Below are 18453 nucleotides of genomic sequence, written 5' to 3'. Positions count from 1 at the left end.
AGACCAAGTACATAAGTTGAAATCTACTTTTATTATTTAACTGAATTATTTAATTAATTTTATTATTTTGTTATTTAATTATTAATCTGGAATTTTGTGAACAAGCCTGGAAGAGCTGCAAGAATCCTCCAAGCAGCGAAGGGGGTGAGCAGAAAGAAAATTGGAACTTGGAGTGAGAAAAAAAAACTGATGCAGAAATTTAACTGACTCCTGGCTGAGAGTACCAGGCAGAGGGGTTTGACTGACTGAATCTAAAAGTCAGCAGTCTTTCTCTCCCTGAATTCCTGATCCCAGATCCTCCCAAACCCCAGCCAGTGGACAAGGACTTTGAGAGACAAGCAGTCCACAAAGAACTCTACACTCCCATTGAACCTTGAACTGGGGGACATTTTCTGTGCCAGCCAAGAAACCAGTGTTTCTCTGCTCTGAACCCCTAGGGGGTTCAGGTTATCAGACCTGAGCTGTCTAACTTTGGGAGAAAAAGTGTTAATTAGATACAGACCCCCTCTCCCTCTTTCTCTATTGAATCTCAGTCTTTACCATTCATCAGCCCTGTCCCTTTCCTGTTTCCCTTGAATAAACTCAGTTATTAGGACCCAGAACTGACTCTAACTTTATTAGAAGACAGCCTGAATTAAGAGGGGAATAGAAGGTGTTTCTCTCCTCAGAAGAAAGAGTTATCTCCTGAAACCTCTTTCAATGAAGATCCCAGAGTGCCTGGCAGTAGGAGTTGAAGGCAGCCATAGTGAGGGAGTTTAGTCAGAGAGGGCTGAGGGGGAAAACGACCAAAATCCATCCTCCTTCTCTCCTCTGACTAAACAACAACACCTCCTCTCACTCTGTGCTTGCCTAGAAGAAAGAAGACTCCATTCCCTTTTCACCCTTTCTTCCTTTGTCATAAATCTCTCCCCCTTTACCCCCTTTATTACAGTTTCCAAAAGTAACTCACTTGCTCTTAGTACTACTTGTGCTCTCGCCCTTTGCTATAAGAGCGGAAAAAAGAATATAGAAGTAATGGAAGGAAGTAGCCATGGAAGCAGAAAAATAAAAACATAGCAGAGAAATGTGAAAATGGAATTTAATTTATTAGGTGAGAAGTATCTCCTTTCCACAGGTTTGGCTTAACAAACACTTTTTCTCAAAGTTCAGTCCCCTCCAGTCTAGGACATTAGAACTAAAGGTCCCCCCAAAGTATGCAATATTAATCTCTCTTCTGGTGACAAAGCAAAGTCCTACATGAACACATCTCCAGTGTCCCTCACCAGGGACTGTCTTTTCAAACCCTCCCTCAAAAGCATCCTGATCTCACCCAAGAATAATGTTTGACTTACTCCCCAGAGAATATCCTTGCTTTAGCATCTTCCTCTCCATGGGCTCCCCATTTACCCACCTTTCAGCAGTGCCTGACTCGAACTCACAGCTAGCACAAAAGTGCATTGGAGTAAGGAGTGGCCTCAGGGACACTGAACAACACCTCACTGTTACCCACTGCAAAGACACATAGTCCAATCCCTCTCCCAGACGAGAGGATTTCATTAAAAATTGACTCAGTGACAAAGGAAAAAAGGCAGCAGCTTCTGGCCAGATCAGTGTAGACTTTCAGGCACACAGTGAAAGCCTTCACAGGCTTCTTCAGTTGTGGTATCAGGGTCACATTCAGATCCTTTGGGGAATACAAAGCCTTTCCCACTCAGGTCTGTGGGAAAGACAGAAGGGAAGGGGAGGAAGGTCAAGCTCCAGAAAATTCATCAATTGGTTCAGATATCTCATATAACAAATACCTTTGACTCATCTTTGTAGAGCCTCCTCCCCATATCATGTCTCAAACACAGCTGTAGAAAGCCCCTACCTGTTTGCACAGAAACACTTGAGACACTCGATGCCAGCAAGCACAAGAACAGTTTCTCCATGTTTCTTCTCTGCTTCTGCTCCATCGGGCCTTGAGAAACAGCCCTGAAGAGAACAGCTGCAGCTAAGATCTTCAACTGGTTCTTTGAGAACTTCCAAAGTAAAGACCTGCTTGACACGGTTTTATTTCCACCAGTCAGGAGATCTGCAACAACAGCAAAAATGGGTAAATGTTTTTCCAAGTTTGCAGATGAAAGAAGTTATGAAATTCTAATCAATTAATTACTTTTAATCAATTTATTTTAATCATGTGTATCATTTGCTTTTATAAATCAAAGTAGGTTAAGAAGTATGTATATGACTGTGCGGATTGACCGAGCATTGATCACAGCTCACTTCCCTATTAGCCACCTTCCAATTTTTGCAAAGCTGAGCTACAGAGCTCAGCTATGAGCTATATTCCTCATTCCTATTAAAAGCAGCGTTAAAGATAATAAATCATAATTACTTTCTTATCAATTACAATCAGATGGGGCTGGGAACATCCATACCTTGGGAATTGCTCATCTGTTTAAAGTTCCCTATTTCTGAAAAGGTTCCCTGTTCTTGTCAAAGATACCTAACATAAGACAAATTTCCATGATGGTAATGGAAATTCTTATAACACACAAGCCAATCAGAAAACATAAACACCCATCTTAATCAATATCATGTTCTTCAAATTGTGATTAATGTTCCTTATGTATTGTTTATGTTCCCCTTTCTAGTGTTTCTCATTTATACCAAGAAAAGTGCTCTATACTTTCATGATAAGGACCTTGTACCTACTAAGGTGATCTTGAGTCCATTTTATTGGCAAATTGCTAGCCATTGCTAATAAACTGATTGCTTGGAGCTCCTTTGTTTCAGGTTCTTTTATTCACAGATTTAAATTATAACAGTTAGATGACAGATGGGATAATTATATAGACAGAGAGAGGGGGGTAGAGAGAGAGACCCCAATAGATTATGCTTATATATGGCAGTAAGTAATAATCCTTAACTAAGCACCTCTCCCCTTCTAAACTATCCCTGGCACCAAATTTAAAAAATTGGAAGGACCAAAGGCTTTCAACTGATGCCATAAACTGGCCCATTATATATTGTAACAGATTCACAGAAGTTCAAAGGTGGAATGGCTCAGAGTTCTCAATGGGTATGGAATAATCCACTCATATACATAAATCATGCCCATCTACACTCAATAAGTATTTATCAAGACTAAGAGGCAATTAGGTAGCACAGTGAATAGAACACTGGACCAGGCATGAGAAAGACCTCAGTTCAAATCCTTTCTCAGACAATTGCTAGCTGTGTAACCCTGGACAAGTTATTTAACTTCTCTTTGCCTCAGTTCTCTCAGCTGTAAAATGGTGATAGTAATGTCACCTACCTTCAAGAGATGTGAAAGTAATTAATAAATATCTAATGAAGTTCATAAAAACAAATTTTAATGAAAGTCTTTATGAAGATCAAATGGAATAACATCTGTAAAACATTTAGTACATTGCCTAGCATATTGTATTCTTCCTTACCTTGCTTGACTTGTCTAAGACAGTCTATTACACCTTTCTGTAGCACAAAATGTTGATTAAAGTCTTTCCTGACACCAAGTCTATTTGAATCTTCAAAGTCCTTTATCTTTTATCCAAGAATATCTTCTCATTTTTAAAGGCAAAAATGACAATACTGAGATGATCCAGTTTCTCCAATAGTATGTCTACTGGAATTGGTCAAGGACACTATAAATCAAGTACCAAAAAAATGTATTCAAATATATAGATATTTTTTAAACTGTGTGATTGTTAGTATTCTCTGGCCTCTTTCTAACACCATTATTTCAGAAGTAGAAGAGGGCTGCACAAGACCAAATATTCATTTACATTTTCTTTTGTCTCATGCATTTCCATTGTCAAATAATTCATTCATCGCTGAAAATCTAGACTACTGATCATGAACCTCTGCAAATTTAGCTAAATTGGTATTAAGAAAACTGATTAGGAGGCACCTAGGTTACTCCATGGCTAGAGAGCCAGGCCAGGAGATGAGAAGTCCAAATATGAACTCAGACACTGGGCAAATCACTTATCCTGATTGCCTAGCTCTTGCCACTCTTCTGGCTTGGACTTAGATTGGACAAGATTCTAAGACAGGATGTTAGGTTTTGTTGTTTTTTTGTTTGTTTGTTTGTTTGTTTGTTTAAAAAAAAAGAAAGGAAAGAAAACTGATATGGTCTACTTCTGGGATTATATTCCAGCATGAGTGAACTTGCCAGAGCCTTGTATTCTAGAATCCCTTACTTTTTTCAGGAACTCTCTGAGAACAAGCAAAAGAATTTTACTCTTTCTTGTGTGGTTTAGCCTTTCAAATATTTGAATTTAACATGCTTTCACTAAGACTTCTCTACCCTATTCTGAACTTCCTTAATTTCCCCAAATGATCCTCATATGGAATGAATTTAAGACCCTTGACCACTCTAGTTAATCTTCTCTGGAAGAGTTACACTTTTTTAGCTTACTGTTCTCTTTCTTAATATGTGGTTCACCAAACTGAACACAATACTCCAAATGTGGTCTAATAGATGCAGAGTACAATGGGACTATCTCTTACTTTTTCTAGGTAATTCTATTATTCTTACTTACTCCAAGAATACACTAGCTTTTTGGCTTCCATTTCATGATATTATGTGTTGCTTCCTCTGAACTCACTATTGAAATTCCCACTTACCCTAGCAAGTTGAGTTCCCAGCCCACTACTATTCCTTCAAAGTCCTTGAGGAAATTCTGAGTGTCTGGCATTTGTCTTCATTGGTATGTTCTCCTCCATTGATTATTAGTCAATGATAAATGAGCTTTAGAAATTTACTATGCAGAAATGGAGAATACAGATCTTTTAGAAAAATGCCCCCCAAAGCAGGGGCTCACTCTCCCTTTACACATAGAAGATTCCTGGGGATAGTAGGACTAAAACTAAAGAATACAAGTGAACAAAGGGTAAATTCACAGCTGCTGTTTATTGTAAGTACCTTTCTTTATCCTCTAGTTGGTTGTTGTTCTGCATACTTGAAAAGGACCAAAATGACATTACTGTGGTGATGTTACTTGGTACATAAATTGGCTTTATATGAAGCAGTTACACAAACTCATCAGTCTCACTTTTGTCCAGTGTCATCCAAGGCTACTGACAAAAGTCAGGAAGATTGACGATGACCCAGGATGTAGTTGATGACCTTGTCATCTTACTCATCTGACTAAGACAGTGCCTGTTTCCACCACTTTCATGACAGTTAGAACAAATAGTTCTTGACTGCCCCTTCTACCAGGGGAAATCTTCACATACCTGGGGTAAACATCCCCCTAACTCACCAACAAGTTTGAGGTCCCTCAGTTGCCCTCAACCTGGCTTAGCCCATTTGCCAAAATGATTTACTGAGATGAGGCTGCTGCACATGCTATTGGTCTTTGGCATCACAGATGAAAACTGAGTGGCAAGGAGACACCACAGAAGGAAAGTAGCCCTGAAAAAGGAATCAGCAAATTCTCATCCCAGAGGAATTGGTCTTTCCTGAACACCCTATACAACCCTCTGTGGAGACCTTATGAAGTCTCTTTAGGTGTAGCTCTCTGCTGGATTCCAGTGCCCTTGTAGATACCAAAATCTCAAGGCAAACATTACTGTCAGTCATTGCTCCTCCAAGGACACTGCTACTGGCACAGGTGGACACTGCTACCAATACTAATAGGAATTCTAGATCTTCTTTTGACATTTACAAAGCTTTCACCAAATTAGCCAGGGAATAGAGGGAGTCTGAAAGAAACTACCACCCCTTCCCCTCCCAAAGTCAATTCACTCTCAGAAGTTCTTTGCTCAGGGATTCCACATCTTCTAACTGATCTGCTGCTGAAATCTGCAATTTGATATTGACTTGCTGGAATCAAGGGTTTGTCTGATTCTTTAAGCCTATGAGAATTTAATGCCAGTTTGTACCCCTTTTTCTCCATACGCTACTGTCTTAGGGTTTTAAATGAGTCTTAAGGTTTTAAAAGGAACATGTCATTGATTTTGAAAACCCATTCTCTAGTGAATCAGGTTTCAGGTCAACCTCCACCTCTTGAATGGATTAAGAACAAGGCTTGAGGCTTAACTGTATAAGGGGAACATATGCACAACCTGGGAGGATACCAGAAGCCTTTTGGCTCCCTGGAAGATGCTTGCCTCTTGTCCCATATTACTCCTGGGGGAAGAAAGATTAGCCTCTGAATTGGACTGAGGTTAAGTCAGGCCAATCAGAGACCCAGAAAAGTGACATCAGGAAGGGTATACATTTTGGATTGAGGAAGCTCCTATTCTCCTTTTAGACAAGGAACCCCAAGGAGCAGAGATGCATCTACAGTGAGACCTTGCATAGAGCTTGAGGAAGGATTGACTAGGTAAGGAGATCTGTGAAGGGAAATAGCCAGCCACATTGTGACTGGTACCTTTTTTTTCTCTCTGACCAGCTCTTTTTAATTTATTTAATAAATAGTTATGAATTAAGATACAGTCTCTAGAGAATTTTAATCTTAACAAGTCAATCACAATATATTTCCTATGTGGCTTTATCTATTTTGATCAACTAAACTAGGAATTTCAATCTTTCCCAATTGATTAAGGACTTCATGCCTATTTTTTCATAGGAAATTGTCTAATAAATTCAACCCAGTGTTCTATTATGTCAAGATCTTTTTAGAACCCTGACTGTCAGCTTTGTGATGTCTATCCCTCTTAGTTTTGTATCATTTTCCAGTCTTATGAGGATATAGTCTATGCCAGTGATAGTGAACCTTTTAGAGACCTTAGAGACCAAATGCCCAAACTACAACCCTCACGCTGCATGTGAGCCCCCCACCTTACCCCAAATAGGGATGGAGAAAGTGTTCTTATTGGGCTGCTTTGCAGAGGAGCTAATGATGAGAGGAATGTCTTCAGGCACACTTGGAGAGGGGGAAGGGAGAAGTCCCCTCCAGCACTTTCTTGCACCCATGCTATAGGTTCACCAACATGTGTCTATGCCTTTGTCCAAGTCACTGACAAAAACGAAAATACTGTACTAACTAGAGACTTCTCGCAAGGTCTACAATACTACTTTTTGAGTCTAGACCTTCAACAAGTTGTAAAGCCCTGAAATTGTACTATCACCCCCATCTACCTATTTCTCTCTTTATATTCTGAATAGAATAATATGCTTTATAAAATGCATTGCCAAAATTTAGGTAAACAATATTGACAGCATTTCTCAGATATATTGATTTAGTAATCCTGTCCAGAAAAAAAAAGGATATAAGATTAGTCTGACACATGACCCATTTTATTATTTTAATTTACGTAGAATTTTGTCTCAAATTATCTCCCTCCCTCCCCTTTCCCCACCCTAAACTGAGATGGTGAGCAATCTGATATAGATTTTATATGTATAATCATTTTATGCATGTTTCCATATTTATCCTTTTGTTAAAAGAAACTCAAACATCTATCAGATTGGCTATTATGGCAAAAAAAGGAAAGAGGTGAGGAGAATGAGACAGGGTAAGAAGGAGGACACACATTAGGAGGGCCACTGAAGATGGTAGCAATCAGAGGTAAGGTTTATTGATCTCAGCTAGTATTTTATAGAGAAAGTGGTATAAACCAAGGGATTAGGTAAGCTTTTTACATGGACAATGGTTAGTAATGATTTACAATCTTAGTACAATGACTTAGTTTACCTCACTGAAGCTTAGACAGAGTTTTCTATAGGATAATAAATCACAGGTAAATATGTAATGATCTAGTCCGGATTCTCAGGGAAGTATTTGCTTCAGTGGGTAGAACAAGGACAGACAATTCTTGCAAAGTACAACAGAGGGGGGATTGTAAAGGAGGGGTTTTGGGGGCCTCATGAGAGTAGTGATTCTGGCCAGACCATAGCTTTGATTTTACTGGGGTACACTCTTACTACTGGGGGCTACATAAGAGCACTTTACATCACTATAGAGAGCTTTAATTACTTTGTCTGAGAAGTGCCTGTTCATATCCTTTGACCACTTATCAATTGGTGTATGACTTTTAGTCTTATACATTCAAATAATTCCTCTATTTCAGAAATGAGGTCTTGATTAGACAGACTAGTAAAAACAATTTGCACCATTATGATTACTGTGTACTCTCTATTCTTCCCCCTATTTAATTTCTGACCACTACATCCTGCAATTTGCCCTTTTTTTCTATCAATCCAGCTCTTGCCTTCTCCCCATTCTACTTTTCTGTTCGTTAAGATAGATTTCTATACCTGATTGATTATGTAGCTTCTTTCTTTGAGCCAATTCCAATGAGAAGAATATTTCAAGTGCTTCCCTCTCCACTTTTCCCTTCCTCCCCTCCACTGCAAAAGCTCTTTCATACCTCTTTTATATGAGATAATTTACTCCATTACATTTCTCCATTCCCCTTCTCCTAATGCATGATTCTTTCTCATTTCTTAATTTTATTTTTTTAGATGTCATCCAATCATATTCCACTCACATCCTTCCTTGCCCTCTTCAAACTGCCCTAAAAATGATAAAGTTCTTGGGAGTTACAAGAATCTTCCTATGTAAGGATATAAGCAATTTAACCTTATTGAATGTCTTTTTATTTCTTTTTCCTGTTTACCTTTTTATACCTTTCTTGAGTCTTGTATTTGACACCCAAATTTCCCATTCAACTCTAGTCTTTTCATCATGAATGTTTGAAAGTCCTCTATTCATTGGAGTCCCCATCCCCCCCTCAAAGAACTATGCTTAGTTTTTCTGGGTAAGTGATTCTTGGTTGAAGGTCTAGCTCCTTTGCCCTTTTGAATATCATATTATAGGCCCACCCATACTTTATGGTAGAAAGTTGCTAAATCTTGTATTATCCTGAATGTGGTTCCATAATATTTAAATTATTTCTTTTGTCTGCTTATAATATTTTTTCCTTGATGATGGAGCTCTGTATTTGGCTATAATATTCCTGGGAGTTAGCCTTTGGGGATATCTTTCAGAGGGTGATCAGTGAATTCTTTTAATTTCTATTTTACCCCTAGTTCTAGAATATTAGAACAGTTTTCCTAGAGAATTTCTTGAAAGATGATGTCTAAGGTCTTTTTCTGATCATAGCTTTCAAATATTGAACACAATGATTCTTAAATGATCTTTCCTAGATTTATTTTCCATGTCAGTTATTTTTCCAATGAGGTGTTTAACATTTTCTTCTATTTTTTCATTCTTTTGACTCTGATTGTTTCTTGATACCTTGTGGAGTCATTAGCTTCCATTTCGCCCAATTCTAATTTAATACATTATTTTCTTTAGTGAGTTTTTGAACCTCCTTTTCCATTTAGCCAATTCTACTTTTTAAAAGATTATCTTCCTCAGTGAATTTTTATGCTTCTTTTACAAAATGTCCCATTTGGGTTTTTTTAAGATATTATTTTCTTCATTATTTTTGTGCTTCCTTTACTAAGCTATTAACCTTTGTTCATGATTTTCTTTATCTCTCATTTCTTTTCCAAATTTTTCTTCTACCTCTCTTACTTGATTTTTAAATCCTTTTGAGGCTCTTTTATTAATTCTTTTTGGGTTTTGGACCAATTTATATTTTTCTTAGTGGCTTTAGATGCAGCAATATTGACTTTATTATCTTCTTATGAGTTTATTTTTTAGTCTTCCCTATTACCAAAATAACTTTCTATATTATCTTCTTTTTGTTGTTGTTTTTTCCTCATTTTTCTAGTATTTTTCTTTTCCTTTAACTTAAAAATTGTTAAAAGTTGGGCTCCATAACTGTGGAAGAAGGAACACTGTCTCAAGCTTCAGGCTCTTTATGTAGATGCCTTCAGAGCTAGTTCTGGAGATCTATAAGTTTTCTGTTCTTTTGAGGTGATATGACCTAAAGAGATCTAAGGAGAAATGTTTAATATTTTCCCAGGTTTCTCTGATATGTAAGTAACCACAAGTATTCCTTTCCACCTCAGAATTGTGACCATAGTCCCCTGTTCCCTAAGAGTGTAAGTGCTGATGTGTGCTAGTGCTCCTCCTCCTCCTGAGACTGGCCAAGGACTATGACCTAGATCTCTGAATGGATGAAGTAATAAGTTTTATATGCAGAGTCAGTAAAGGGATCCCTGTAATCTTCTGAGCAGTTGCCCAACTTCCCTGAATCATCTGTTGCTAAAAGCTCCCAGGAACTTTTGCTGCTGATTTAGCTGCCCTCAAGGCCTGCTGACACAGTGTGACTTGCCTTGGCATGCTGTTTTGTGCTCCACTTCATTTGGGTGCAATAGATCTTTCATGAGAGCCTTCTAAGATGTTTAGGGCTAAAGAATTATTTCACCTCATCTTTTTGTGGGTTATTCTCCTTGAGAATTTGCTTTGATATTTTACATCATAGCTGTTTTGAGGGTAATTTGGTAGATATCAGATGTATCTGTGTATCTTCTCCATCTTGGTTCTGCCCCATCATGTGACCCATTCTTAATGTAACTATGATTTTTTAAAAATATTCTTTACCATCTCTTTAAATATTGATTCTAGATATCCTTTGAAAATTAACTTACAAGAGGGGGCAGCTGGGTGGCTCAGTGAATTGAGAGCCAGGCCTAGAGATGGGAGGTCCTAGGTTCAAATCTGGCCTCAGACACTTCCTAGCTTGTGACCCTGGGCAAGTCACTTAACCCCCATTGCCTAGCTCTTACCACTTTTCTGCCTTGGAACCAAGACACAGTATTGGTTCTAAGAGGAGAGGGGAGGGGAGGGGAGGGGAGGGGAGGGGAGGGGCTAAAAAAAAACTTACAGAACTATAGCTTCCTCATTCTAGGTATTTCCCTTAATTAATTATTATGAAATTTGCCCTTCTCCATTATGAAGAGTGTTCCTGACTGTTATTGTGTTCTACTTTGTTTATATTAAAATCTCAGGCAGAGAAAACATGAAAAGGTTTGTGGATTATTCATGATGATCAGGCTGGAGAAATCACTTACTTTAGGATTCTCAAAACCCTGTAGGTCATGAAAATATTATTATATCCATTTAAAAAAACACTTGGTTTAAGAGAGATTAAGTGACTTGGTCTTGGTCATATAAGTAGTATCAGGACCCAGATGTGGATGCATGTATCCTCTCTTTACCTCCAGAACATACTATTATACCATACTACTTTATGGCAAAAGATCTGCAACAACTGTGTCCTTTTATTTTTTCCTGATTAATAAACATTTGTTTTTCTCTCTCTCATACCTTCCTCCACCATAGAAAAATGAAAATTTCACAACACGTATAATGAAACAAGATAAATTCCCATATTGTTCATATTCAAAAATGTATATTTCACTTTGTGTATGAAGTTCATCATTTCTCTGGTAGTGGAGGGTAATGCGCTTCATCTTCAATCCTCTGTTCATCATCACACTGATCAACCGTTATATTGCTGACCATTGGGCTCATGCTAAGTCCACAATGCCCTGACAACAGCACCCCAAATGGGCAAGGTCCCTAGCAGGTGAGCACAGAGGAAAGTAATAGAGAAACAAACAGCCACCAAGAGACTGAACAAAGCCTTTGGGTTGGCAGCCAATAAGACAAAGTATAACAAAGGAAGATAAATCCAAATCAATGGCCCTAGATTCTTCCAGCCTCCTGCCTGCATGGGGTATGATTCATCACAAATTCTTCATGGATTGGGACCTTCAAACTTTTCTTAAGGTATTCAAAACTCTCCTTGTAACACACACTGAGGCTTATCCTAGGTTTAAGAGCAAGGCTTTCAGTATTATTCTAGGACAGGTCTCGCTATGCCAGTCCAATGACTACAGCTCAGTATTAAAAGCAGTAAAACTCTCATGGATTATAACATCCACAGAAGTAAATTTACCACACTCACAATAAGATTAAAAGGACAGATGTTCCTCATTCACTAGGGAAGCTACACTGAGTCTTGCATTGTGGCCAGTGACAAGAAAGCCCCACCAGTAGTTCAAGTCTTACTTGCTAGATCTGCCAATTCCTAAAGCCAACCTGCTTGGCTTTAAGAGACCTGCTCCTACTACAAGTATCAATTGCTAAACTTAGGCTGTGCTTCTTTCATGTTATAATATGATCTATTGAAAGTCAGGTCTCAAATGGATTATTTAATAGTGAATTGGTAACACTCACTAAATTAACTATAGACTATTTTTGGAGAGCCAATGGCAAAGATAACTTAAAATACTATTTCTTGTGACCATTAGTTTTGCCAATAGAGAATGTACCTTTTTTTCTTGGGGTTCTCTTGGGTCCCTCTAGCTGGACTGAATTCAGAGTTGCTAAATTTCAAGTTAAAATTATTAAATGCTAACAATCTCTAAAATAAGCCTTGGTTCACATGGCATAGATCTGAACAGAAAATAAATAGATAAACTACAAGATTAAATGTCTTCATCTATTTTGTAAATTTTGGGGTCTTGAGACTCTGTAACAATGAGTCCCAAAGAGGAGAGAATTCTGGATTGTCTTGGCTACTTACCAAACTAATGAGATACTCTTAGGATTGCATTCAACTCTAAAATTCTAGAACTGTACTACTATATGTCTGTTAAGATTTTTATATTCTGGGGGTAAAAGATATGAAATTATAAGGAACGGGTAATGTACAAAAAAATTACTAGAAAAGGAGACTCAAGGGATTTTGGTTCTAGACATACTCCTTTACACAAAATTAGGGAGTACTGGATCTAAATTCAAAGGACCTAGATTGAAACATACCTTTACCACTTGCTGAATAAGGTGAAAAAGTCACTAAATTCAGTGTTCTCTTTTGTAAATTAAGGATGAACTAGGAAATGTCTTAAGTCTCATCTTTATTCATTATTATCCCATAACCCTACAAACTTGCTACATGGTGCTGCATGATGATTGGATAGTGACTTCTCCTTTCTTAGTCTGAGTCCTCATTTATTTAAATGGGATATTTTAACTAGATGATCATTAATATCCAACCCAACTCTAATATTTTATGATTGATGCCTTGGGAAATGAACAAAACTTCCATAAGTGACTTATTTCCTCTCAAGCCATTGTTTGTATCATCTTCTATTCTGTGATAAGGGCAAAATACGGAATCCAAAACTTATCTCTATTATAGTTTTGCCCCACAAGAAAGTTGTGCATGTTGAGAAATTGTAATAATTAAAATTAAATAATATTTCTTGCTACCCAGAGGTATATATTTTATAAAGTTTATTATGAAGGGTAGACAATCATTCCTAAGTAACCTGACTACATGGAGCCTAGCCTGCCAGTTCCTTTCTCATTTCCCCCTCACCTCCTGCACTGTCCTTTCTCCTCAGGCTTCCCTCATGGTCCTCTCGTCCATCTCTCCCTTTCTCTCGTTGGTCTCCCCAGGTCTCTCATTGGTCCTCCCTCACCCCCGTCCTGCCCCAAACCTTAACTTTTATTGACGTACAGACGTATGCCGATGCAAGCCGACGCAAACCTGGTGCAACTGTAGTATGTCAAGAATGTTTGATGGACAGGTAAAGTTACTCAGGAAGGGGGAGGGGATGAGCTTCCTTGACACAAAACTTAAAGATGGCAGGGAATGAGATGTATGGAAAATAAAGTTTAATTTCTGTAAGGGGAAGGAGCAATCAGAAGAGCTTGAATCTCATCAGGCAGCAAGAGCTCAGATCCACAGCTTTGGCTTAATGACCACATAGCCCTTTTTTTCAAAGTTCAGGCCCCTCCAGTCTAGGACATTAGGACTAAAGGTCCCCCCAATGTATACATTACTAATCTCTTCTGGTGACAATGCAAAATCCCACATGACTATATCTCCAATGTCCCCTACTAGAGATTGCTTCTCATCAAACCCTCCCCCAAAAGAATCCTGCTCTTGTCCAAGGATAATCTTTGATTGTTTCCCTACAACATATCCCATCTTTAGAGATTTCCTCCCCATTGGCTTCCCATCCACCCAGAGTTCAGCAATGCCTGACTCTGACTCCCAGCTGGCACAAAAGTGTCTTGGTTCAAAAGTGACTGCAGGGACCTGGAACACTACCGCAACATTGCCTACAGACAAGCTGTACTTGCTGTTCCCTTCATGAAAAAGGAGAATCTCATTATCCAGTGTCTGAGTAGCAAAAGAAAAAAGAGTATACTTTCTGGTCAATTCAGTGTAGACTTTCAGGCACACTGTGAAGGCATTCAGGGATTTCTCTAGGTGTGGAATCAGGGTCACGTAGGAATCCTCAGATTGTTTGGGGAACACAAAGGCTTTCCCACTCAGGTCTGTAGGAAGGAACAGAAGATGGGAAGAGGAAGAAAGTCAAGTTTTAGACAGTTCATACATTAGTTCCTTCCTTTGCATATAAAGTCAACAATAGAAAATCCAACACCTTCCCCACATCTCAAACAGAGCTTCCTATTTTATCTTGGCAAAGCCTCCTCCCCCATATCCCATCTCAGACACAGCTTTGGAAAGCTGCTACCTGTCTGGGCGAGAGCATGTGAGAGACTCATGATGACCAGAAAGCACAGGGGCAGCTTCTCCATGCTCATGCTCTGCTTCTGTTCAGTCAGGCCTTGGGGACGAACGAGCACCTATGGCTGAAATTGCTGACAGGCTCTCTGAGGTCTCCTTATGTAATGATCTGCTTGGTGTGGGTTTATATCCACACCAATCAGAATGTCAGCAAAAATCTGTAAATAATTTTCCAAAACTCTTTTTGCGGACCAGGAGTCAGGGCTGCAAAGGCAGGATCACCTCTGAGCAGGGAAATCGATATGAGTTATTTATTAGAGGGATGGTTGCCGTTTTAGCCTTGACAGGTCACAAATAGAAGAGGCTGGAATGAAAACAGCATTGGGTCTTGTTGGGAAGGCCCATATCTTTGATATAGAGGCAAGAAAACCAGCCCCATTGAAGGTCATAAGGAACATAGTTTCCTAGTCGCAAGACCGTGGCTTCCATCTAGGAGCTACCATATCAAGGACACCAAAGCAGTACAGTCATAGGCAAGTAGTCCTGAAGTAAACGTCAGATTTTCTCTTAACTCTGAAAAATAAAATTAGGCAATGTCAGAGCCTCTTCCGTGGTGCCCTAGGCTAGACCACTCTTCTATTGTTGCAGTTACAGGTCATTCATTAGCCCTCTAATCCAAACCAGAGGCACCAATGAATCCCTTCTACAAGACACATTACAAGTAGTTTTCCAACTTGTGCCCAGAGGCTTGGTATGATAAAGAAGTCACTTTTTCCTGAGGGAATCTATCTGCTTTTGAGAGGTCTTCCCACTCATCACAGTCAAGTTTGCTCTTTGTAAATGCTCTGGGAGAAAAGAGAAAAAAAATCTGATCCTTCATCTTTTTTCAATATTGAACCCAGCTAATCCCCACCCCTACTTTCAATCAATCTTCTGAAGACTAAACATTGCCATTTCCTTGATGGATCTTCTTATGAAATTTATGTCCTTCACCATTCAGCTTGCCTTCCTCTGTACTTTATCCAGCTTATTGATGACTTTCTAAAATGTAGTCCTGAGAGCTGAATGCAATACTCCAGATTTGGTTTTCACAGGTCAGGATGCCAAAGGAATGCCATCTCCTTATTTGTAGGTGCTTGCCTATTTTGATACAGTTAAATAAGCTTTTTTGGCTGCCACCACCATACTTATGACTCATATTGAGCTGGTGGTTCATTAAAACACCTATATCTTTTTTAAGATAACCAATCCCTTCTCTACTTTTTGAAAAGTAGATTTTTTAAAGCCATTGTATAAGATTTTAGATTTATCCATCTGACATTTGATCTTAATAGAAGCAGTTGAATGTTCTAATTTGTCAATATCTTTTTAGATCCTAATTTAATATCTAGGGCCTCAACTGTCACTCTCAACTTCATATCATCCAGTGTATTAGGTATCCTTCCCAGGGTGGCATCATTTGTAAATCTGATGAGCATTTGATGGACAGCTAGGTGATATAGTAGGTAAGGTGTTGGGCCTAGAATCAGGAAGATTTGAGTTCAAATCTGGATACCTATTAGCTATGTGACTTGACAGGTCACTTACCCTCTTTTTGTTTCCGTTTTTCATCTTTAAAATACAGAAAATAATAGCACCTACCTCCCAGGTTTTTTTGGTGAGGATAAAATGAGATAAGTTAAGAACTTAACACAATTTCTGGCACATAGTAAGGCATCATATACCTCTTAAATATTATTATTATCCCATTTCAAGTAGTTGATCAAATGTTAAATAGCACAGAATCATTCACATGGGCCTGGGGTATGCCTCTGAAGAATTTCTGCTAAACTGATATTGATCATTTCTGACAATTTGCTGGGTCTGGTCATTTGACCAGTTCTGAATTCATCTCATTAAGTTGTCATCTATAGCTCACCTCTTCATCTTTAAAACAAGATAAATCATAAAATACTTTTATCAAATATTTTATAAAAGTCAAACTATAACACAGTATTCTACTACTCTACTAGTTTAAAAATAATGCCCTCTCTTCAAAAAAAAAAAACTAAGTTTATTCTGGATGATCTATTTTCTTTGAAACTCCACTTCCATTTCTAGATTTTCAGCAAACATCTTTTTAATAATATAGAACTTCAGGTCCCAGAAGAGGTGGAAGTTTAAGGGTCCCTCAACAACTAAAGACATCTAAACTAGTTTAATTCTACCTATCTCACCCCACTAGCAAAAAGAAGAGTCAGGCTTTATATTTTTTATGGATTTAAGTTTATTTATTAAATTAATTAATTTAGAATATTCTTCCATGGTTACATAGATCATGTTTTTTCCTCCCCTCCTCACACCCCCCTCTCATAGCTAAGGAGCAGTTCCACTGGGTTTTACATGTGTCATTGATCCAGGCCTATTTCCGTATTATTAATATTTGCACTAGAGTGATCATTTAGAGTCTACATTCCCAATCATAACCCCATTGAACCATGTGATCAAACAGTTGTTTTTCTTCTGTATTTCTACTCCCAGAGTTCTTTCTCTGGATGTGGAGAGTGTTCTTTCTCATAAGTCCCTCAGAATTGTCCTGGATCATTGCATTGCTGCTAGTAGAGAAGTCTATTATATTCAATTGTGAGTCGGGCTTTTTCTGATACATGCTAGCTCATTATGTATCTACCTCCAAAGTCCTAGTGAAAAATCTATTAAAATTTAGCCTAGGTTTGGTTCATCTCTGTGGTCTCCCCCAAAAGGGATTAAGGAGGTTAAATAAAAAAGGTACTCATATCCAAAACAATAGAAATCTAGTATAGGACAGTTATTTATTTCCTTCACTATAAAAGAAATATTTAAATGAAAAGAATCAAAGGCATTCATTGACAAATTTTGAAAATGTGAAAAAGCAGCCTATTAATCCTAAAATACTTGTCCAGGCTATATGAAATACATGTTGGATTCAAGGAGTCAAAGGAACTTATAGGAAAAAAATGTCATTCAAAGGGTTTACAAAAACTCTGAAATCAGTACAAAACCCTAGCATTGCTATTATGATCGCCCAATTGGTAAAGACTCCCTCCTAGTAGATACATGGTACTTTTGAGGACACTGCATTTTCACCTTGTTCTGTACAGTCCAAGCAGTAGCTTAAGGTCCAATTCATTTGGCCAATTAGGTCATGGCTTGTGTTTAATGTTCCAGGATGATTTTATCATTGGTCATCTCCTCCTCTAATAAGTGGCATAGTTGAGGGCAGAGCCAAAATGGTGGAGTAGAGGCAGCCACTGATCTGAACTCTCCCAAAATTCCCCTGAAAACAACATTAAAATAATGTGTCAAATTGAATTCTGCAGTAGCATGGCAAATAAAAGGCCACAGAGAGACACTGTTTCCAATCCAAGAAAATTTAAGAGGTCAGAAGGAGAGGTCTGTAGTAATAGGGTGAGGATCAGCCCTGAGCACAAGCATCAACACCAGGAATGGGCATAGGAGAAGACTGCAACAGCAGCAGCAACAGCTTCAGGAGCTCTCTGCCATGAGACAGTCATGTGATTGGACAAATGGTCATGAAGATATTACCAGGAACCCTGAAGTGGCAATGGGTACAGAACTGGATGCTATTTGGCATCCATATGCATATGGTATTGACCATATGCAGTTCTGAATTCCAGGGGAGAGAGAAGCAGTTATAGTGGTAAAGAAGCAGAGGCATTTGCTGAAGTACCAAGGCAAAGAGGTGCACTAGTTCTTGTGGCTGGAATGAAACAGGGGTCTTTCCTGAGTAAGGAATACTAAGGAAGTGCAGATAATGAGAGCAAGGACCTTACTCTCCCCAGATAACATCAGGAAATACCAAAAATTTACAGAGCTCTAGATCAAGTTCAGAAAATAGCAATATGAAAAAGTATGAAGCTTAGGGCAGTACCTCCCTAGCCCCAAGTGAGCAAAGTTCAACTTTAACATAAAGTTCAAAGTCAATTTTTTTAAAGGCTAGGAAAATGAAAATACAAACAAAGAAAAAGAACCTGATAATAAAACCCTGTACTATAAGGACAAGGAAGATAAGACACAGACTCAGAAAAAGAT

The 18453-nt window shown here is 38.4% G+C and overlaps 1 protein-coding gene and 1 pseudogene across 2 annotated transcripts; both read right to left on the bottom strand.

The window, feature by feature from the left end:
• Positions 1 to 1066: 1066 nt before the first annotated feature.
• LOC130456899 (C-reactive protein-like) lies at positions 1067 to 6910 on the bottom strand (annotated as a pseudogene).
• A 6588-nt stretch (positions 6911 to 13498) lies between these two features.
• On the bottom strand, positions 13499 to 17677 carry LOC100029993 (C-reactive protein). 2 transcript variants are annotated; one of them, XM_056816181.1, is made up of 2 exons: positions 17488 to 17677; positions 13499 to 14189 (listed from the first exon to the last, which is right to left on the bottom strand). In XM_056816181.1, exons 1-2 carry the CDS (start codon positions 17528 to 17530, stop codon positions 13582 to 13584), a joined length of 651 nt encoding a protein of 216 aa, XP_056672159.1. In that variant the 5' UTR covers positions 17531 to 17677; the 3' UTR covers positions 13499 to 13581. The 2 variants fall into 2 exon arrangements, with proteins under 2 accessions (XP_056672159.1, XP_007481728.1); XM_007481666.3 differs by lacking the exon at positions 17488 to 17677 and adding an exon at positions 14390 to 14609.
• Positions 17678 to 18453: the final 776 nt, after the last annotated feature.

The sequence above is a fragment of the Monodelphis domestica genome, chromosome 2 (genome assembly GCF_027887165.1).
Source record: "Monodelphis domestica isolate mMonDom1 chromosome 2, mMonDom1.pri, whole genome shotgun sequence".
NCBI lineage: Eukaryota > Metazoa > Chordata > Mammalia > Didelphimorphia > Didelphidae > Monodelphis > Monodelphis domestica.
Note: the sequence above shows the minus strand (reverse complement) of the source record. Positions and strands in the feature narration are given on the sequence as shown.

What these genes read in the sequence shown, in the direction of transcription:
- LOC100029993 (XM_007481666.3), bottom strand. Translation starts at nt 14,459, where the DNA reads ATGAGCATGGAGAAGCTGCCCCTGTGCTTTCTGGTCATCATGAGTCTC. An exon ending in ACATGCTCTCGCCCAGACAG is followed by an intron (nt 14,190 to 14,389) that starts GTAGCAGCTTTC and finishes TCCTTCCTACAG; the next exon opens with ACCTGAGTGGGAAAGCCTTT.